This window comes from Drosophila grimshawi, unplaced genomic scaffold (assembly GCF_018153295.1).
Source record: "Drosophila grimshawi isolate 15287-2541.00 unplaced genomic scaffold, ASM1815329v1 contig_1367, whole genome shotgun sequence".
Taxonomy (NCBI): Eukaryota; Metazoa; Arthropoda; class Insecta; order Diptera; family Drosophilidae; genus Drosophila; species Drosophila grimshawi.
The window spans coordinates 13,414,221-13,436,288 of NW_025062889.1; the positions used below are offsets into that span (position 1 = coordinate 13,414,221).

Below are 22,068 nucleotides of genomic sequence, written 5' to 3' on the forward strand. Positions count from 1 at the left end.
GGCACATGAATTCAATTATAAAACAGCGCCACCTTTGACGCGGCGCCACAACAAAGCCAGGCAGCGTTGAGGAAAGTGTGAGGACCGAATCAGGAATGGAACCATGGATAGGCAATGCCAGCTGTTGGTAAATAACATGCTCATGGCCATTGCCATGGCTCTAATGAAACATTTTTTTTTATTTTTTTTTTGCCAAATTTGAGTTTGTCGGGTGAAGGCGACAAAACTTGTTAATTTTATGCAGCACACAGACAGTCAGAGTCCTCCGGCAGGACACACGGGGTGCACAACTGTCAGGCTGTCTGTGCCGCAGTTACACTTCCTGCGGCATTTGCATATTCATTTTAGTTTTTTGCGCTAGCCCTGAAAAATCAAACAATAAAACTAGCAAATATGCGCACGGTGTAAAAGTAAATGCCTAAGGGAAGTTAACATTTTGCAACCGCAGGTGGTAAGCAATACGCCCCAGCCACGCCCCAACGGCTGCTAGTAGGTGTAGTAGTCAGGAGTCGCTCACCTGCCGCCAAATGGCAAAAACATAAATTACACAAACAAAAGGCCAAAAGGCATCGTCCACCGCTGCAAAGTCGACGGCCCACTTGACACCTCATAATAAAATTAAGTATACGCCTCTTGAGCCCCCATCCGCAAGTCGGCGTGCTGCTTGCTGCCTGTGGCCGTTATTTATGCGCTCGCCAGGAGGTCCGAAGGAGACACCGGCAGCCATGAAAACACAGAGTGTAGTCCTTCAGCTTGAGCTTCAGCTTTCAGTTTTGCCTTTGAAGTTTATTTGCGTATTTCAAGTGCGCCCGCCGCTCATTTCAATATTCAAGCGCGCCCAGTTGTTGTTTTTATTGTTCTTGTTGTTGTTTTAGCTGTTAGTTATTGTCTTAAGTTGCAGTTGGGGCACTTTGCTGCTGCTGCTACTGCTGCTGCCTGGCAATTGTTTAACAAGTTGTTGTCAGTTATAATGAATTTTAAATTAAGTTGTTATTGTTGCCAGCATTAAACGATTCCGCCTCGGTTCGTGTTAGTTGTTTTCCGCTCCTGCGGAAGCTGTTTACTTGCATAATAAAGGACCCTACTAATATTAATTAAATTACAGCAGCTAGTTGCCCGTTTTTTTCGGATTTTAATTAAAAAGCGTGCTAAAAGTTTTAAAATCGAATGCAGAACAGAAATATGCAAGTGCAAAGCGAACGAAGAGGGAACAAGAAAAGAACAAAAGATCAGGAACTTTTCATATTTATTTATTATGGTTACTATATATTGAAATTGAATGCATATTAAATTGAATATTGTGGCCATTTTATAATTATAAGCAGCCTGTGTATTGTTTCATATGCTTCCGAATTGATGTAAGCATAGAAATAATTCCGGTGAATAATAGCAATAATAATAAGAGCAATAAATAGTATGTAAATGTGATTTAATAATTAAAACTAAAATCATTTGTTTAAAAAATCCGATTGTCAAAAGCTGATAAGAAATTATATTTGCTGTTATTAAAATTGAATAGTAACTGAAAATAGAGCAATAGTGCTCAAGTTTAATAGTGAAATAATAAAAGTATAGCGAGACTATTAGCTATTGATTTCCCATCAGTACCTGCTCAGCGGATTGTTTAATAGATACATACTTAGTCCTTATTTATTTTAGACTCGGATTTATTTTTAGACTCGCAAATGGCATTCGTTATTTTGACACGGGCAAACATTATCTGACGATTTTACATTTGAATACATACAGTGCCAAAAATATTAAACAAATTACTACTTTAACCACCGTATTCATTGTTACACAAATTGTCAACCCCAATTTGATTATTAGTGTCCCAATGTACAATGACAGACTAGTATATTTTTAAGCTTATTTTAACTATTATTAGATCAGTCATTGAATATAAATATTGAATGTAAATATTTTATATAAATGATTTATAATAGTGCTTATGTCGATTAAGCAATAACGTATGCTACCCAGTTATATGGTTAAAACCCAGCACAGCATGAAAGTTTGGTAAAATGTGTATAATGAAGTTGTATAAATTAGGCAGGCAGAAGCAAGCAACTCCGAGCACAAAATGTATAAATATTCGAGACTAGCATCAACAACCGAATGGTTTAAGACTAAAAGCGCTAGGATTTTGAAATGTCCTATTTCATTTTATCACCGAATCGAGAATATCGATTCAATTTGATTTCATATAGTAGTAAAGGCCACACTTTGAAAGATATAGCCTCTTAATTGATATTTTGCATTCCAACATATATTTATTGATCGCTTGTAGACATTTAAACAAGATTGAGATAAGAAACATCCAACATATTAACAACATATATTTATTGATCGCTTGTAGACACTTAAGAAACCGAAATGAATAACGTCTTTGCATATTTAAGAAATTACTATCACCATAATCGTATGCATTTTAAAGTTATTCGTTATATATATCCATAAGGAATGAAAAATAAACATTTGTTGAAGCCTGCGGCTTCTTATCAAATATCCAAGTCAGGAGCAAAGCATATTCGCCATTTGGTAACGGCAACCGAAAATCCTTTGGGGTAACATATAAATCCTTTAACATCTGCTTACCCTTTATTCAAAAGAAGATTGAGACTGCACTGATGATGCAATGGTGTTGATGTATTTTTAACTTACCACATAGGGGCACGTATGGTTAAGAGTTGATACATTCCTAATCATATTCATAATAATTTTAACGAAGGGATGATTTGGCTTACGCAGAAACAAACAGCCATCAACAATGTAGTTTATAAGAAAAGGCTTATATCCATTCGCTTTCTTCAATAGCTGTAATTGTAGTTGTACATCATCCACTGGATAAAGAATAGTTGCTTTAATAGTTAATGTTGTGAGATTACGGTTAACCGCTTTTAATCTGCACCATTCGAAAGTGACCCAAGATTTATTTTTAGACTCGCAAACGGCATTGGTTAACTTGATAGTGGTAGACATCTAAAATACATATTGATTCCATAAATAGGATATATATAATGTAAAATAAACCAAAATGATCTACCTGGACGGTTCTTATATAAAACGCAGATAGAAAAACACAAATAGCCAGTTTTATTGTTCGTTTCATTGCGTCAACGAATTATAAAATACTGGATACAAATTTGTTAATGTTTCACTCAAATCTGTTCAATATACTCTGACACCGAAGGGTTTCAGAGTATATTGATTTTGTGCAATGTCATGAAAACTTGAAACTTGGAACATGTACTGGATTGTACAAATTTGAGGTGATCCATCCACAAGGAAGCTAGGAAATCGATAATCGCAAATCGATAAAGCCACATATCTCCCACAACTTGAAAGCCAATGTCACAAAATTATGTTTGTAGGTTCTTGGCGGTAATCTTCAAAGACCAGGATGTTACTGGTTGGATCGATAATATATTTCGATGACCACACCCACTCTGCCTCCAAAAACCGGAAACGTCCACTCCGGTCCCCAAAATTCCAAAAAAAAAGCCTATTTCGCCGACAATTTTAAAGCAAAAGCTGCCAAACTTGGAAGGTAGATTAGTAGGAACATCCTCCCGTAATCAGATGGTGTTAGTTATTAGTATCAGAGTATTTCGCAGTCGTCTATAACGTTCTCTCTGGCTATAAATTGTGGCCAGTAATTATGGTTAAAATAAGAAATAAAAAAACAATTAGGAATGCAATCGAGTGTGCTCAACCTCGATATACCTTGAACCCAGCTGTTAATTATATTCTAGTTTTATTGTCAAATTCCCCCTTAAAAAAAGTTTTGCACCCAAATGTGAGCAGATCGGCAAGTGCACTCTCGACTACAGAGTAAGAAAAAAACTAAAGCAGCCCATATTTGTATTCTCGCACAGCCATATAGAAAATGCTTGCGGCTGCTCATAGAAATGAGATCAACATAGCAACATATTTACGACTATAACTTAGGTGTTTCTTAGCCGATCTTGATGAAATTTGGGCAGTTGATGAATATGCACATGGATATTAGTCATTAATTAAAAGCTGCCGTCTTTAAAATTCTTTAATTTATAGCTATCGGAAATCGAGATGTATCGATACTCGAGAAACGTATGCATCTATATTCCAAATTTTAAGTCTCTAGCTCTTATAGTCTCTAAGATACGCATTTTCATACAGACAGACGGACGGGTGGACGGACATAGCTATATGACTTGGCTGTTAATCCTGATCAAGAACATATATGCTTTATGGAGTCCGATATACTTCCTTCTGCCTGTTCCATAAATTTGCATAAAACCATTATACACTTTTTACCCATTTTAATGGATTCAGAGTATAAAAACGTGTTCTAAATGCAAATAATATATTTCTTTCTAATCGTAATGCATATCAAATTGAGTATTGTGTTAGTATTTAAATGATTCCAGTGAACAATAGCAATTATAATAAGAATAATAAATTTGAATATGATTTAATTAATTAATTACAGAATTAAATTGGATCATTCGTATAAACAATACCAGCTCCGCGGATTGTCTAATATAAACTTATTCCTTAAGCAAGTCCTGGTAGAATGTAAAGTATATATTTGTTATGAACTGCGTCCTCTTATTGAACTTCCAAGATCCAAGCATCAAATACTCGCCACTCGGCATCGGCAAACTAAAATTTCTGGCGTCCCAGAAAAAATCCTTTATCCCATTCTTTCCCTGTATTAAATGAAGAATAAGTATAATGCCCAAGGATATTCGATTGCTTACTCACCACATATGGGCACGTATGATTAATGGTTGAATAATCTTTAATAATGCTATAGAGCATTTTAAAATAGGGATGGTTGACCCTTCGCATAAATGCACAACCGTCAACTGTATTACTTCCCAACCAGGTCTTATAGCCATTTGCTCTTTTTTTCACCTCCACTCGCACAATTATATCATATGCGGGATGTAGAACGTTGAGTGAAACAGTTAAAGTGGTTTTATTCCGATTAACTGCTCGCAAACGGCAATAATCTATGGTAACCCAGGATTTATTTTTAGACTCGCAAATGGCATTCGTCATTTTCATACGGGCAAACATTATCTGAAATGAGGATATTTCATAAGTAGATACGTTAAACCAAAAGACGATTTTACATTTGAATACATACGCTTTCCTTAACGGACAGTGCTAAAAATATTATACAAATTACTACTTTAACCACCGTCTTCATTGTTACACAAATAATCAAACTAAATTTGGTTCTTATTACCCCAATGTCCGATGGCAAACTGGTATATTTTAAAGCTGTTTTTTTGTATTGTAAGCTTATATTATTATAGAATTGCCGTGAAAATATTTTATATAATTGATTTTTAATAGTTGATTTTGCCAAAACACGCATATGCTTGCTTCACATTATATTGATGACTCCGATTCGATATGCAATTTAGATGTAATTTACATAAATGGATGGTTTCTATAAAATAAATAACACCAGAAAAATTATTTAACTTACCGAATGATTAGCTTCTACCATTAAAATGGCTCAAATAATTTATAATTGTATATGTATATGTATATTTATATATATATGTATATATATTTCAAAATACTGCAAAATATTTTATAGTAAATTGCTTAGACGTAGATTTCTATAAATATTTTTGCTTGGGTTGTCCAGACTGGAAACAATTTTCTCAACAAATTTGAAATTATTTTAATTATAGCTCAATTTATTTAGGTTAACTGTAATTTAAAAAAAGTTATCATAACATTGCTTTAATTTGTTTTCATTCAATCTAATTTATAATTTATAGTCCAGCTCATTTGCTCAAGCTCAATGGGCAACTCTTAAAACAACGTAGTGAAATATTTCTAAGCATACAAGAGACTTAAAGTAAACAGATACAAAGTGCCGCCCAGCCTCTCTACAATGCAACAAACTATTTGCACAGATGCCCAACTACAACTATGACTACAAATACAACTACAGCAACAACTATTACTGAAACTATACGACTTTATCTGCATACCTACTCTACAGTCCCACTACAAACAGCCAGATTAAATCCTTTCAAAATAACTACGCAAACGAGTAGCATATGCAAATGCTGGGGCTACAACGAGTACAACAACTTTTTGCATTACTCAGATTGCCAACCCCCAGCCATACAATTGCACTTCTCTCCAGCAACGGGGCACGTTGCATGTCCCTAAAAGTTTTTGGCTTCCAGCTCATTTGTTGGTCATGCCACGCAACATGGTAAAGTACGAATAGGATGTATTCAGCAGACTCTGAAATGTGGCCAAAGTCATGGGGTAAACGTTGCCCGCTTTTATCTGAAATGAAATGGAGCGCACACATAAAAGCCACGATTAGAATCTGCCAAATGAAATGCAAGCTAAATCACAAAACGACATCCACTCAAACCACTCCAACCACCACACCCTCCCTCCCATACTCACCAACAGAGGCCTTTGCGTCTGCATTAGAAAGATCAGAAGGGTTTTCCGAAAACGCACTCCGCATTCATACCAAGGCACATTGTACACCGCCTGCGAGACACACTCATTCTGCAAAAAGAACCGATAACTAAAATCAGTTGATCCACGAAGCCGAAGAACTACGCACCTCAAAAACCACATCGTTGGCCCGATTATAGGAGGTGTACAGCACAAAGAGCGCAGTTAGAATATACATCACGAGTGAGATCCTCTTAGTGGGCGAAGTGATCTACTCATATAATGGGATACGACATATATTAAAACAAAACTTGTCGACAGGTTGCCGAAGGTAAATACTCTTGCAGAGGTTTGGAATGTGGGATCGGAGTAGACAAGCCACTTGTCACTCATTTCAACACATATTAAGCACTCAAATATTATTTATGGAGTTTGTAACAATCATATTTTCCAGAAACGTAATAATTAGTTTATAACATTGAAAGTTGAAGTAAACTTCTACTATTCATACTATTATGCTCAACCTAGTCGGATATGAATAGAACTCTCGTTATATTTTAAATATATATTAATAAAAACAACAAAATATTTTATAAAAGATCGGAATTTTTAGTTAGTTGCCGACTCCGACAATTTTATCAAGACTGAATCGAAGTAGTTGGGTAATAAAAACAGCTAGCCAGATTGGCATGTCTATATAACAATATTACAATATCCTCTGCAAGAGCATACAAATATTAACATCTGTCTTACAATATTCAAGCAAAAGAGCTGCATTGCGATGATGGAGACAAAAATAATTGCTTCGGTAGCCATTACGTAGGCGGAAACTGCTGTCAGCTGACGCACATAGCTGCCATAGGAGTAGACTGAGTTGCATCTAATTCCAAGTGGATGTCATATAACTTACCTGGCAACAGCCATATAATAACGTATGCAGGCAGTTAGCATCTGATAGCGCTGCTCCTCCTCGGGAAGCAGTACAATGCGCGTTAGCTTGTAACTCAAAATCTGAAGCATTGCCTTGCCAAAGAGAGCGAATGCGGCAAACAGACTGGTAAAGGGCATGTACAACAAGGAGAGTACCACGGGCATGGGTACCTGCAGCAAATAGACTATCTCATAGGTGGGGCTCCGTTGCATGTCCACCAGAGGCAGTGCAACTTCAATAGGATGTACTATATTCCAATTAGATTTGAGGGTTAAAATTTGTGCGCAACACAGAACGCCATCCGCTTACTCCGCTCCTTGCGAAATAAGCCAAAGATTAGCGTGCACGTAATGTCCAAAAAGGCGACGCTCAAGTTGATGATGGCTATTTGACGTGCCTTCCGCTTTACCGTTGCTAGCAATTGCTGGCTGCGCTCGTCGCTCGATGCCTCAATCTGGCGATATAGATGCGTCACGAAAAGGAGAAAATTCTCGAACTCCTTATGATTCCGGATGACCAGCAGTGTTCGCACCATTCCACACAAAATGCCCGCGAAAAAGTAGAGATTGAGCAGGAATGCGGGCAGATCCTCCCATATGCGCAGCAAATCGAAGAACTGCATTACGAGCAGCACACAAACGGACACCACGAACGCAACCTTCCTCCAATTGGTCGCTGGGGTGGGATAAAGTATCGCCAAACGCCTCCAATTGCCCACATCAATGGCCACTAAGTCAATATCCATTTTCTCCTCAACCATTCTCTAATCTTTATTTTAACTATCTCTTTCCGGTTTGGTGTAGTCGAGTGTCTGGTCGACTTGATACTCTGGCCACAAACTGATTGACAAATGCCTTTTATTTCGCCAATTGACGCCTGTGATGGCGTCAAATGGCCTTGGCCAATTGTCCCCTTTGATAATAGGCGTTTCCTCTAGCCTATAATTTGCGAAATTGCCTCATGACAATCTATTGTGATGTAAGTTGCAATCTAACGATTGCATATCCATTTTTGTAGGTGTTAGTTGGTCAATTGAAAATGCAATTGCAGCTGAAAAATCTATGAAAATATATTTCTAACCTACGTTGGACACCTTTATAATTGGCAGGTTATATAATAATTCGGCAGGTGGTCTGCAGCCATGAGAATTTGCAACATGTTAGTAAGTTTGTTCCCTGAGTATGGTGTATTTGTCACTAAAGTATTCATTTGTATTACAATTTCTACTTTGAACGTGCTGAAGTTGGCTATGCGAGAATATTAAATTGGATGGTTGTACAAAATTGGTTTACGTTTTGTAAGCCTTGAGAATTATTGACAATTAATCATATGGCTTGGAGAAACACTTACATTATATGCATAAATTTAAATCATTCAAGTGAGTGAGTGTACCGCAAGTACACTTGAACTGAAATATATACAATCTGTACAAATGAGAAATAATATAGAAGTTAGAGCACTACTGACTAGACTGTAAGCAAAAAACTGTGATCCTATCAGGTAAATACATTATTGATCAGGATCAATAGCCGAGTCTATCTAGCCATTTCCATCTTTACGTCTGTGCATCTGTCTGTCTATGTGTCAAATCTCAGAAACTAAAACAACAGAAGACTTCAATTTGGGAATAGAAGTTCTTGTATACCACTCGCTTATCAAGTGTATTTTAATTACCTGTTTTGTGTATCAACTAGTCGAGCTATCTCGAATGTAGCATTCTTACTTGTTGTAGCTGTAGAAATATCGCAAAAAATGCCTGTTTGCTTGATGCTTGGCTTGTCCTTTAGTATGCAAATACCTATTTAATTTAAGCATCGATTTTCCAGCACATACGTACGTGCACAGCTCAGCAAGACATCATCAGCACAAAATGTGCGAGTCTCCTGCCATGGCAGCAAGTTAACGAGGCGATAACGTGGCCAGCAGGAATCAGGCAGTCAGACAGTTAGGCAGTCAGTGGGCCAGGAAGCCAGGGAGCCAGGGAGCCAGGCGTTTGCCGGCATGACTTATTAAACAATAAAACCGGATTATCCGTAAACAACTGAGCAAACATGCCAGTGCCAAATATTTGGAACAGGCATTCCGCTTATCATGCATTAAGCGAACGGACAGCGGCCAGAGACAACACCAAGCTGTGCGGAAAGAAAGAGACAGATAAAAAGAGAGAGACAGAGAGAGTGGACAAAAGAGAAAACAATATAAAAATCAACAAGCGACTGGCATAACATAATTCAGCAACAATGCCAGCTCAGCAAATACGGTGGGGAATTAAAATAAGTCCGATAGGACCGGGTAAAGAGTAGCCGGGGAGGGAGGGTGGTCGGCCGGGAGACCCGTGCCCATAAAGGCACACATTATGGCCACTTAACCGCGCGTTATGCCGCAAAAAGGCAAAGGACAAAGCCAAAAGCTCAAGCCAAGCGGTAGTGCTTGTGTTCTTGCCTCATTGTGTGTGGGTGTGTGTGTGAGAGAGTGTTTGCCGACGTCTGTGTCGTATGCGCAATATTTTGTACAAACATGACCAATATCAAAGCCCCGGCCAGACCAAACACCCCTTAACCCTCTTACGCTGGCAAATATGCAATGTCAGTTACAGCTGCTCATGCGACGCGTTGCACATAAATCAAAGGACAGCCTTTTCCGGGTGGAGGAAGGGAGTCTGGGCAGGGGCTGTTAGCGAAAATGCATTTTCTGTGCATTTTTGAAGCTTTGCTGGTCGACAATGGCCATATTTATTATAAATTAAAAGCTAAGCCCTGCAAATGGACGACATTTAATTATCACATTTTCTACAGGGCTTTCCAACAATTCAGCAGCACACATCAAAGCCGAACACACACAACACACGCACAGCCATGCTGAGTGCCTTTTAACCCTATAAACCACAGGATGACATTAATTACGTGTACTTTTACTTGGCTCAGGTCCTATGCCAAGCTGAACTTCTATAAAATTAATATCAAGTAATTAACAGCAGATTCCAGTGGCAAGTGACGTGATTTAAAGTCACTCACTCACCCAGTTAGCCAGCCAGCCAGCCAGCTGCCCTTTATTGGTACCGCCCACAATTGTGTGGGCGTGTCAATATTGACTTTAGCACTAGTGTCGACTACAGTTGCGACTGGTTGTGGGCGAGTTCTAAGCAGCTTTTACCAATTAAGCGGCTCACTGGGCTTATTTTAGCTCTGGCTATATAACAGAGAAATGTCTTGAAAACTGAAATTGCTTTGCTAAGCCTCTAATTTGGCATTTGTTCATTGTTAAGTGTAAGTCACAAACTAGAGATCAGCGCGTGACTCGACTACACGTTGTTAGTTTATGAAGATATAAAATAGTGTAAGGTGTAAAGTATATTTTTTGATTACCTGCATCCGGATCAAAATATATATATGGGTTTTATTATGTTCCCAAGTCTCCAACTACTCTATCCCATAAATGCAGACAGTCGCTTTTTATTTTCTACAGCATTTTGAAGCTCTATCGTATTGGTGTTGAAAACAATTTAACACGCACCCATCTCTAATCGATGCCAAGTTCTGCACCAGCTGGTCGCAGCAAAGACGCCCCCGGTTTATACTCTTACATGGGATTCAACAAGCATGGCTAATACGGCTTGGTTTTGTTAACGATTTGCAAACACGTGTGACGTAGCAGTAGCAGTAGCAGTAGAACTACATTCACATGTATGTATGTATGTACATAGCTTCAGTTCCACTTCTAGAGAGCAATCCCCCCTCGGGCAAAACGATAAGCAGCAAAAGAAATTTTACTTTGATGATATCTAGACACGCTATTTTCGAGGCCAAACAAAAACTCAGCTATGCCGATATATGTATGCCTTACTGACTTATGCATGTGGGCTGTATGAGTAAGTCAGTCTCAGATAATGGAATACGATTGTGTACAAAAAAAAAAAAACAAAACAAATAGCTCAAGTTGGGTACGCTTGTACCTCTGATAGGAATATACATATGTATATGCATAAGTAATTATGTGATTCTTTTGAGATAAGTTCCCTTAGTATTCTTGCATAATTCATTGAAGAGCATTCAGCAAAAGCTCATTTAGAAAAAAGAATTAAAACTATCTAATTTGTCGTGCTGTGAGTCAAATTTAAATTAATAATAAACATATTTAGATGGAGGCGGGCTACACTTGGAGAATTTGTTGTGTAAAAAAACGTTTTTAAGGAAATAATAATATTTTTATTCATCAATTCTAATACATTTTGTAGATTATATAAAAAGATAACAAAAATAAAAATTAATATTATAATTAATGTATTGTAGATTCTATACTCGTGAAAAATCTGCAGTCAATATGCCCATTAAAGATTTTGGTTGATGCCCACTTATAAGAGATAAGAATCAAAGAATAATCCCTAGCCTAATGCAGTTAGGAACATTAATTTGAGTAAGCCACTGTGTCAGATAAGTTAGTAAGTATAATAATAAAGAACAAGTAATTTGCCATTTTTCGTGTTGAAATTACACTAATTAAGGAAAAACCACAAGATGCCACAAGATTTGATACAGACCACAAAGACTTCTATATTTACTGGAATCACAACTAAATATAGAGTTCTGTATGCATCATTTTTCTTTCCCTTTCCCAACTCATTTATGGACTTAGTTCGATTTCAATATATGAATTTGTATATTTGTAATAATTGTATCATTGGTAGAGTCAGGGTGCAAATAGATTAGTCACGAAGTGCACAATCTTATTAGGAACTAAGTACATAAGAAAATGTAAAAAATATATAAAATATATGTGTAATAATTATATGATTAAATTCTGCTGTGGTGTAACTGTGCGAGCTCGTTGAGGTAATTAACACCCACATATTATTGATGTGACCCCAAACGAAATCTAAGAAAGCAATTAAGGCAAATTGCAGCCAACCTGTGTGACCACCTTGGCGGCCACGTTGCAGCCGTTACGCACGCACTCGCTCAACGAACGCTTCTTTAGCCAGTCATGGAGGAAGCCAGCAACAAATGCATCACCGGCGCCCGTTGCATCCACCAGATAGTCGGCGCTCTGTGCTCGATAATCCTCGAATCTTAAGTGGCCCGGTGGCGAGAGCTCATCCACATAGTTGGTGGCAAGCTGCACGCCACTTGCTCCGTTGGTGATTAGTATGATCTTCTTGCCCGACTCCAGCAACTTACGTGCCATCTGCTCCACATTCTCGCTGCCAGCCATGCGGGCCAGCTCCTCGAACTCCTGCCGGTTGCCGAATATGAGTAAAGCACGCTGTGCCAGCTCCATCATCTTTTCAAAGTTCTGGCTAACAATATAGGGTGCACTGAGATTTAATGCCAAGTGACGGCGTTCCCTAACCAATTCCTGCATAATATAATCACAGACCTCCTCGCGCTGCGGCACAAAGAATCCCTCGACATAAAGTATTTGCTTGCGTTCGATGGGACGCAGAAACGACTGCGTACTGTGGAGTGCAGCGTGTCTCAGCTCTTTGGCAGAGAAGTGTGCGGAGGCACCAATGCAGGCATAGAGTGTGGGATTATCGTTGTGCATCAAGCACAAGCACTGTCCCGTCTGCACATCCTCAATCTTTTGCAGGCGCGCCTCAACACCCTGCTCCTCGATAATAGAGCGCACATGCTCGCCCGCCTTGTCCGCTCCAATGGCACCAAAGAACTGGGCCGGCGTCTCCAATTGCTTCAGAATGCGGACAGTGTTCAAGGCCGATCCACCCAGATTGTGCTGGCAAGTGGAGCTATTGTGTTTACAAACAGACAAACAAATAATTAACAATCGACTGCAAATGGGCAGAAGTGTTACCCACCCACTAGCCGCCTCTGTGGTAATGTTATTCAGCTTCTCCATATCCATTTCGCCCTTGGAACCCAGTGTCACATCGTTGCGCTTGAGGAGCTCCAGATCCTGCAGTGGCACAACGCGATCCAGCAGCACATTGCCAAAGCAAACAATTTTCCGTGGCCTGAAAGGGAATTCCTAATTAGTCACAATCGCGTTGGGTGGGGGAAAAACCAGCTCACTGAAGTACGAAGTTGTACTCACGTTTGGAAATCACCCTGCGTGCCATCCGGCGAGGTATCGACTCCAAATAATTTCGCATAAGCATTATACAGGTAATCCATTGTATTCAATTTTTACAGCACGCAACTGACTCGAGATTTCCCCAATGATGACGTCGATTCACACAGCATTCGCTCCACTTTAAATCAATAGTCCGTGATCCGTGGTCGGTAGCCCGTCACTTCCGTCAGTCAGCGGCAAACTGAATGTTCGAGCCGGTTTCTGTCAGCGTATTTATCGCAGTGCGCTGCTTCCCATGGTGAGCAATTAGTTTCAAGCTCTCTACTTCTTTCTTCTCTCTGTGTTTACAAAGAAAACGTTTTAAACTTCGTTTGAGTTTTGGTTTCGCTGCTGTGAGTGGTTGTTCTTTGTCATATTTATAGATTTATACTTCTTTTGCTTGGACTTCTTTGCTGCTTGTTGTTACATCACCAAGCTTTTTCCAGCTTTATTATGAATCTTTAGCCGTGTCACCCTGTGTGATTTAAAAAATTCAATTGAAAATGCCAAGAATGCGATAAATTGCTCAATTATGCACAATTTTCATACATTACTCTGAGCAGATAAATAATAAATAACAAAAATGCTTTTAATTGCGTTATTATTCGACACTGTCTTTTCAGTAGACTCAGCTGTTAGCTTTGTTTGTTTACATATAAGAAGAAGTGGCAGCTTTACCTAATTGCCGGCAAAACAAGTTTCTAGCGTAAAGCTTTCGCTTTGGCTGAGCTTTCGCTTTGGCTGAGCTTTCGCTTTGGCTGAGCTTTCGCAAGCACATGGCGATGCCAACTCGTGTGAAATTGAAAAAGCCGTTGATAACGTTTTGATTTATAATTTAAATGAATAAACGTCTGTTAAATAAATTCAATTGTTTTAACATAAATAAAAGCTTTCACAATGTTAATAATAACGTTAATAAATGCCTTATAAAATATGAAATTAATAGATTTGATTTTAAATCAATTATGGGAAGAACAATTCCGATTTAAAAAAACAAAAAAACAAAGACTAATTTTTAAAACAGATATAAATTAAAATCATCTGAGGGAAGTACAACTCTGATTTATAATTAAGGGGATCCACTAGGTCAAAAGAAATTAGCAAACAAATAAGATAAAAAGCACTAAAATAATTTATCATCATTTCACATGCAGAAAAGCACCAGATACGAGTCAACAAAAAGGCCTGCAACAAACATAAAATATATCAAGACATTGGGGCTTTTCAGAAGGCATTCACCCGTTCTGCTTCGGGGTTTGCCCAGCACCAAAAATTCCCCTTGGTATAACATGCATTCACATAATTGCAGCTTGGAAAGGCCTTCAGTTCTCTCTCGCTCTCTCAGCTCTCAGCTCTTAACTGGTATTTAAAGTTTAAACCGTGCACGTGAGCCGAAACGCGACGCACTCAAAGCGGACGCATTACAAAGCATGTTTGCCAACTGAACTTTGGACCGAATTGAACATCGGAATGTGTGCCTCATGGCAATAGCAACCTGTAGACCAATAAATACACAAAAAATTCATACGTGGATTTGTGCGTATTTCTGCTCGTCATTTAAGCGCATGTTTCGGGGAATTCGGAAACCTGTTTTAGCCGCCATGCAGCGACTGTCTGTTGAGTGACAAAAGTTTGACTCATCCTGACCATGTATTTTTAAACTGTGCTTTTGGCCATGACTCAGCAGTTGTGCTATCTGTATGGCTGCTGAATGCAACAGTTGCTGGCCACGCGGCGTCCACTTGCTTATGCGGCAACAATGGGCCCAAAATCAGCTCAATAACAACGGTTAAATGAAACCCCGACCCAAATGCAACTGGCTCATCATGCAGCAATTGCATGCCACTAGAGCCAGCTAATAATGCGTTCTTATTTATTATTGTTCCTAGCACTCATAGTTATTTATAGCTAGGTGAGTTGTAAACAACGGGGCGTGGCTTAGAACCAAGTTCATTGGCCAATTTCGAGTCACATTTGGCGCTCAAATTTGATGTGGTGTGATTTCACAGAGTATTGCACTTTTATTATTGACGCTTTGTGTTTTGGCATTCAGCTGGCTAAGCGAAAATTTGCAAGCCGTGTTTTTGTTTCTGCGCAGCAAGTTAACAATATTTATATTTAGATTTTAGATAGGTCAGTGCTTATGCAGATCGTTGGTGGAGAGTTTTTGGCCCCCACAGGTGATTAACCTGGTCCTCTTTAATGTCAGCTAACTTTGCTGAGCTGTGATTTTTAATACCCCGAACCCATTAAAAATGCATTGAAAAGGGGTATAATTGGTGTGTCCAATAGCAAGTAACAGGCAGAAGGAAGCATCTCTGAGCCCATAAATTATATACATATATATATATATATATGTTCTTGAACTACATCAGTAGCCGAGTCCGCTAGTCTGCCTGCATGAGCGCATCGACCTCAAAGACATTAAGTGCTAGAGACTTTAATTTTGGCATATAAGTCCTCGTAAGCCACACCCAGATCAAGTTCATCGATAGACCCCATAAGTTTTAAAATTATATATAAACATTTCATCACGATGGGATGGGAAACCACTCTTAACCAATTCAATATATTGCATTTATTTACAACTGTGTTAAGGGTATCACCTAGTCGATTTCTCACGATTAGAGAATTTCTAGCTGTTTTCTTTCTTTTTTTTTTTGAAGAGGAGAGTTCATTGATTTTATTTTTCACAAATTGTGCATATGAAAATTACAAATCATATTACACTTTTTTCCAAGAAGTTCATTTAACTCGTCAACGTTTTCCTCATTGGTGTGAAATACATTTGCTTTTTACTGTGGGAACGGATTTTGATTTAATTTCTTGTTTATTTTTGCTCAAATTGTTACTCATAATTGTCTCTGATTGCAATGTGCAGTATGATTTGTTCCATAAGTTCCATCGGTTTTTGTGGTCGAGATCAGATCGTATTACGGAAAGAAGCCGGGTCGATAAAGTGTGTCATGAGCAATCAGTACATCCACCCCAATCTGCTACCAAACCCCTCACGTACAATCCCCTCGGAACAAATATAACAAAAACATTGTATTTGTACTTACATATGTATTTCTGCAGTTAAACATATTTCTGTTTTAATGTACGTGCCTCTGAGCAGGTGGCAACTTTTTAAGCTTGTTATTCTACCTTAATAACAAATATAATACTCTTCACCCTTTGTCAACAAGACAAAAAAAAAAAAAAAAACAAATATGCTGGCGAATCGAAAATGTCAAAAATAATTCATGAAAAAAGTGCATTAGTAATCTGAAAATATGCGCGGTAGTTGAACCCTTCCATCAGCAACTGCGTATTTGCTAAATCGAAAAAAGCAGATTGACCATCATGACTTCAATTAGGTGAATTACCGAGAACAATGCTAAATTTGATAGTTCCTGGCTGAAACTGGCTTGTGCATATGTACATATATCTGCACTTGATTATCAAATGCATAATCATCCAGTTTATTGAATCATCATAGTTTATTTAAAAGCATCTTTATTTTATTTTTATTTTTTATTTGCTCTTTGCTTGCATTTTGGCATCGTTCCAAAATTGTATGCGCCCCCCAGAGTGTCAACGGTTTCATTCACTAATTTTCGAGTGAAAACAATAACAAACTTGTATTCAATTTCACGTATGTCTGTCGGCCGCACGCTCGGCACGCTCATTAATTAAACAATAATACGACGCACAGAGGGACACATTCGCGACGACATCAAGTATACGCACCGCTTTCTTGGTGCTTCTTTGACGTCAGTCACTGTGGTCATGAGTGATTGCTTGGCAACACATACATGCATATCTGCTCATATATATTATGTGTTTTGAATCACTTCCACGACCCGCTGACCGTTTTGGCATACACCCAAGTGCATGACCAACAGCGAGATGGTTACCCCGAAATCCGTTGAGTTCGCGTGAAAAGCGATTAGCGAAAATTGTTAAAAACCAGAAAAACATAATTTAGTACATTATTAATTGGTTCAATTTGGCATTTAAGTGTTCAATTTGACAGAAAATTTGTGACAAAACCAATTTTAATGGAAATTTAATGACAATTTATAAATTTCAATGAAATGTTGAATCAAATCATCAAGTGGCTGAGAATAAAACATTTAACCTGAGCAGTATTAAACAATGTGTTTCTGAGAGCGTCATTGAAATGAACTCGAAAGTCGAAAAGCATCTTATATCAAAAGTCAAATTCGAACGCAGAAGGAGGCGGTAAGCTGAAAAAAATAAATAAGATTGCTAATCGATCAAATTAACGGAAATCTTTGGACACTAACCAAAAAAAGGCATAAAAAAGAGAAGAAGAAAAGTTGCTGACGGAGATATAAAGCGAGTATTACTTGGAAAAAAAGCACACACACACTCAGCTGGAGAGAGAGAGAGAGAGAGAGAGAGAGAGCGAGAGAGCGAGAGAGGGAGAGCAAATTAGAGAGTGAGAGTTTTGCTTGGCTTTGGCTTCTACGCCGGCTGGCCTCTGTCTCTGACAACTGTTGCGTGAGCAGGCCCCCCGAAAGCTTTAGCCGCAGAGAGCGCAAGCAAAATCGCGCGCTCTTCTTATGAAATTCGCTGGCGACGAGCGGGCAGCTATAAAAGCGCTGGATCCACACTGAGTGGTATTCATTGTGAAATTGAAAATCAAAATTGAAACAAGCACAGAGCAATACGGTTGAACGGATTTCAACGTGAAACGTGAAAAGAATTTCATAAGCAAAAGTTAATAGAGCGCAAATTGCCAAAAAAAAAAGATAAAAACAAGATATATTAACTGAAGACAAACAAAATCAAGAACAAACAATAACAAAGCAGTGCAAAAAGTGTACGAAAAGCAAACAATAAAAGTGTCAACCAAAGCTACGAAAATAGCTCAAGATCAAGTGATAAGCACAGAAATTAACAAATCCAAAATGGTCATAGAGGAATCAGTCAACATGCATCACTTCACACAACAACACTACCACAACCTAGAAATGGAACTGGATATGGAGCTGGCCGAGTGCGCTATGCCCATTGGACGTATAGTTAAGACGGCTCTGCTGCGAGCCCAATCCGAATCTCGTGTAATTGTCGGCCTCTCTGACGCAATCAATGTGCTCTCCAAGTCGCCGGAGGGTTCGCTCTTCTGCCTGATGGCGGAGCCCAAGGCTGGTGATTCGGCCACTCACATGCACGAGGTGCTCCTGGAGGCGTTCTGCTATGAGAACGACATCTATGTGATTAAAGTCGACGATGCCACCAAGCTGAGCCGCATTCTGGGTCATGAGAGCGTCGAGTCGTGCTGCCTGGTGCAGAAGACCTGGGGCGGCGAGCAGAGCGAGGAGCAGCTGAATAAGGCCGAGAATCAACTGGTCGACTACTGCGAGGTCCACTGGGATGCCACGCAGCAGCCCATTGTCCAGTTGCCAGCGGTGTAGGCGAGAGTGCGAGACAGACGTTAAGTTGAACAGCCCGGCACAGTGGGGCAACACTTGGTTTAAATTGAACAAAACAACAACCAACAGATGGTTGATGCACCCGAACGTTTGGAGAGTTCTGCGGAAACCGACGTTAGGGCACAGCCCAATTACATATATATAAATATATACATATATATATTTATATTTCAAACAAACATATACATTCAGAGTATATGTGTATAACTGTATATACAAAGGAGGAGAAGGAGGAGAAGGAGGAGCAGCAGCAGCAGCAGTGAAAGCAGATGGCCAATTACTCTGGTTTAGAGAGAGAGAGAGAGAGAGGGAGAAATACGATGACCTTCGTTGGAGACGAGAATGTAAAATAGAACTTGCAGCAAACAACAACAACAACAGCCTGCCTGCGGAAGTGCATGCACTCTCTTCGTCTCTCCCTCTCTCTTCGATCTGGCAACAATTTCATAACCAGAGACACACAACACACGCACACCAACACAGAGACACGCTTAACCGCGTGACCAGCTGCAGGCTATATTTTTTTTTATGAGGCAAATTATTGATAATGGCGATTATTTTGTTCACATCACAGATATATGCAGTAAATTGTTATTGTTAATTATATGAAAAAGAAAAATTAAAATCAAAAATTGCAATTTGTATTTAAAAATTAAAGTTTTGTTATGTTAGCTTTTCATATAACCGGCAGCTATTGTAACACATCACAACCAAAAAAATGTTATTTAATTTTAAGCATAAAAATTAAAAAAAGAATTTTTTGAAAAAAAAAAAACTAATAAAAAAAACCTTAAAAAAAAACCCAAATTCTCATGTTTTATCATTGACAAATTTTTCAGCGCTTTAATTCTACAGCAAATTAACTTCCGCCGAGTGACGAGCGTCCTGACGTCAAATGACTTACATTTGAATACCTTAAAACTGGATATAAGTCCAATAAAATGTCATCAATCTATGAGGCACTTCTGCTGCGGTATTCCCCCAGTGAATCGTCAATGAAGGCGCGTTCTTATCAATTATATTGACTCATACATACATATGACTGCAATCGAGGCAATAAACTCGCAATAAGCAAGTCAAAACTCTCCCAGCGAACCCGACAAAGTTGCCAAGCCATTTAACCAGTCGCCTGTCATGAACAACGGCACGTTTCAGCCAGATGTTAATATAATCAATGCCAGACAGTCAGACAGTGCGACATCGTGCACTGCAACATGGAAAAATTTGTTTGCAGAGCTCCATAGAAAATTCCATCAGACGCTCTAAATAGGTTTGTGTAGGTCAGTTAGGCTAAGAGGCAACAGCTAAGAACGTGCTAGTCAAAATGTTAGAAAAAAAACACTCACAAGCAGACAACAAAGGACAGTTTAGACTGATAATAATTTGTTAGGGTAGCATTCATATTTAAAAGGTCAATCATGCTAATTGCTTCAAACCGAGCTTTGCACAATCGTTCTGATATTGGCGCTAGACTGATTTCATTTAGGTATATTTTATCAATTAATTTAATTTGAACTTCAACATAACTTTATTGTATAATATTTTTATTTATATATATATATATATATATATTTGTGTTTTTAAATTTTTAAAGTCAAGCTTATTTATTTAATTATTGAGAACTTTTTTTTTTTAGCAAATTACGAACTCCTTGACGTCAACTGACGATTCGCATTTAAAAGAAAAGTTATAAAGCTTACGGATTGCACTTGCTTGTTAATTATTACAATTGTAACACTAAGTGATTGAATAATTATAAAACAAATAATTGTGCAATTATTTGAGTTAAGCGTTAGCAGAATTGTCATACAATTTCTAATCCTTAGAAAATTAATTAGCCTAAATTAGTATTTGCTCAGTTGGCTCAACATGGAACAAATGATATTATGCCTTTTGTTCAATTTCTACAGAAAATCTCGTTACGTACTATCATAGAATAATATTGTCATATTCATTGAACAGCTGAAATTGGCATAGCCATATATATGGGGGAAATCCGATTCCCCAGGTGGGCATGGCCTATGCAAATGTGGGCTATGAGAAATTGTCGGGTAGTTCACATTTATCTGAATTGTTTCACTGTTTGCGCATATCATAAAGCGTGACTCGCAAGATGCCGACTTTGGAGACTTTAGACTCAAGCTCGATGCTTGGGGCGCCCCTTTGTCGTCTGCCAAGGCGAACGACCGGAATCGCCCCAAAGAGACCGAGTGCAAACTTCAACGCCAATGGTGAGGTTGCTGAAGGCAATGATTCATATCGAATAAAGCTGTGACTATTTGGTGCTAGCTCCAAAATTAGCATACTCTCATGTCGCATACTGAATGAAATACCCGTTAACCAGTTACCTGTTGTCAACCGATCTAGCCAAATAGTTTGCTGTGCGACAACCTTTGAAATCGCTCAGCTGTGCTGGCTCAATGATGTTGCCCACCCAATATCGATGCAAGCAGCAACTTATATGACTGCCATGAAAACACGCTAATTGCCAGGCGGACACTAAAATTCCCCTTCCCACCTAACAAAAATTGGTAGCTTTATTGAGCTTGTCCAGTGTAAGTCAATTGAATCAAGTAATAACTTAAACGCAACTAGTGCGAGTTTAATTTGAGTATTTATTTACTGTTAATTCTAAATCGCAATTCCAATTCAGCGGGCAAACATGTTTTTACTTGTATACATAAATATTATTATATTATTTGCGTACAAGCTTCGTTTGAATCAAATTATTGTCGTTTTCCCCATAATAACAACAACTATAAAACAATAACAATAAAAAGCACCGACTTATCAGTGTTTTGAGTTCTCTCAAATATGGATTATACGCTTGCTAGAACGTGTGTAAGAACTCTGGGAATTTCTATTGAATTTTCAAAGTGATAACAGGGCTTTACTTTCAGCAGTTAAAACTGACCTGCTTTCATACATTCATATTTACTTAATTATATTTGCCGTATATATGGTCCACATATGTGCAGAAAAAACCATTAATTTTCGAAAAGTATTTACGTATATTATCTGAATGTCTATCTAGTATTAATTGAACTGTTTTGTGTCAAGCACTGATAAATGCCAAAATTTCCACAATTTATCAAATACTGTTGTGGTTGTTGCAATATACATAATTTGGCTAGCACGCATATTTCGAATTGTTGACTATTATAGTTAGTTAAATGTGTTGAACCGTTGAACCTG

The 22,068-nt window shown here is 38.4% G+C and overlaps 5 protein-coding genes across 5 annotated transcripts; 1 reads left to right on the plus strand and 4 right to left on the minus strand.

Annotated features, from left to right (window-relative positions):
- Window positions 1–2,437: 2,437 nt before the first annotated feature.
- On the minus strand, window positions 2,438–3,065 carry LOC6559640. Its single transcript, XM_001986687.3, has 3 exons — window positions 3,047–3,065; window positions 2,665–2,982; window positions 2,438–2,599 (listed from the first exon to the last, which is right to left on the minus strand). The coding sequence occupies exons 2-3, from the start codon at window positions 2,980–2,982 to the stop codon at window positions 2,438–2,440; spliced, it is 480 nt and encodes a 159-aa protein (XP_001986723.2). The 5' UTR covers window positions 3,047–3,065.
- A 1,467-nt stretch (window positions 3,066–4,532) lies between these two features.
- LOC122322623 lies at window positions 4,533–5,049 on the minus strand. The gene is made up of 2 exons (XM_043215580.1): window positions 4,750–5,049; window positions 4,533–4,694 (listed from the first exon to the last, which is right to left on the minus strand). The coding sequence occupies exons 1-2, from the start codon at window positions 5,047–5,049 to the stop codon at window positions 4,533–4,535; spliced, it is 462 nt and encodes a 153-aa protein (XP_043071515.1).
- A 719-nt stretch (window positions 5,050–5,768) lies between these two features.
- Window positions 5,769–8,247, minus strand: LOC6559946 (odorant receptor 43a). The gene is made up of 6 exons (XM_001986689.2): window positions 7,673–8,247; window positions 7,343–7,610; window positions 7,186–7,285; window positions 6,602–6,703; window positions 6,436–6,543; window positions 5,769–6,309 (listed from the first exon to the last, which is right to left on the minus strand). The coding sequence occupies exons 1-6, from the start codon at window positions 8,121–8,123 to the stop codon at window positions 6,205–6,207; spliced, it is 1,134 nt and encodes a 377-aa protein (XP_001986725.1). The 5' UTR covers window positions 8,124–8,247; the 3' UTR covers window positions 5,769–6,204.
- Window positions 8,248–11,982: 3,735 nt separating this feature from the next.
- LOC6559587 (adenosine kinase) lies at window positions 11,983–13,877 on the minus strand. Its single transcript, XM_001986690.3, has 4 exons — window positions 13,821–13,877; window positions 13,412–13,728; window positions 13,176–13,331; window positions 11,983–13,106 (listed from the first exon to the last, which is right to left on the minus strand). Exons 2-4 carry the CDS (start codon window positions 13,489–13,491, stop codon window positions 12,248–12,250), a joined length of 1,095 nt encoding a protein of 364 aa, XP_001986726.2. The 5' UTR covers window positions 13,492–13,728; window positions 13,821–13,877; the 3' UTR covers window positions 11,983–12,247.
- Window positions 13,878–18,065: 4,188 nt separating this feature from the next.
- Window positions 18,066–19,673, plus strand: LOC6559668 (growth arrest and DNA damage-inducible protein GADD45 alpha). Its single transcript, XM_032734445.1, has one exon. It carries the CDS (start codon window positions 18,349–18,351, stop codon window positions 18,853–18,855), a length of 507 nt encoding a protein of 168 aa, XP_032590336.1. The 5' UTR covers window positions 18,066–18,348; the 3' UTR covers window positions 18,856–19,673.
- Window positions 19,674–22,068: the final 2,395 nt, after the last annotated feature.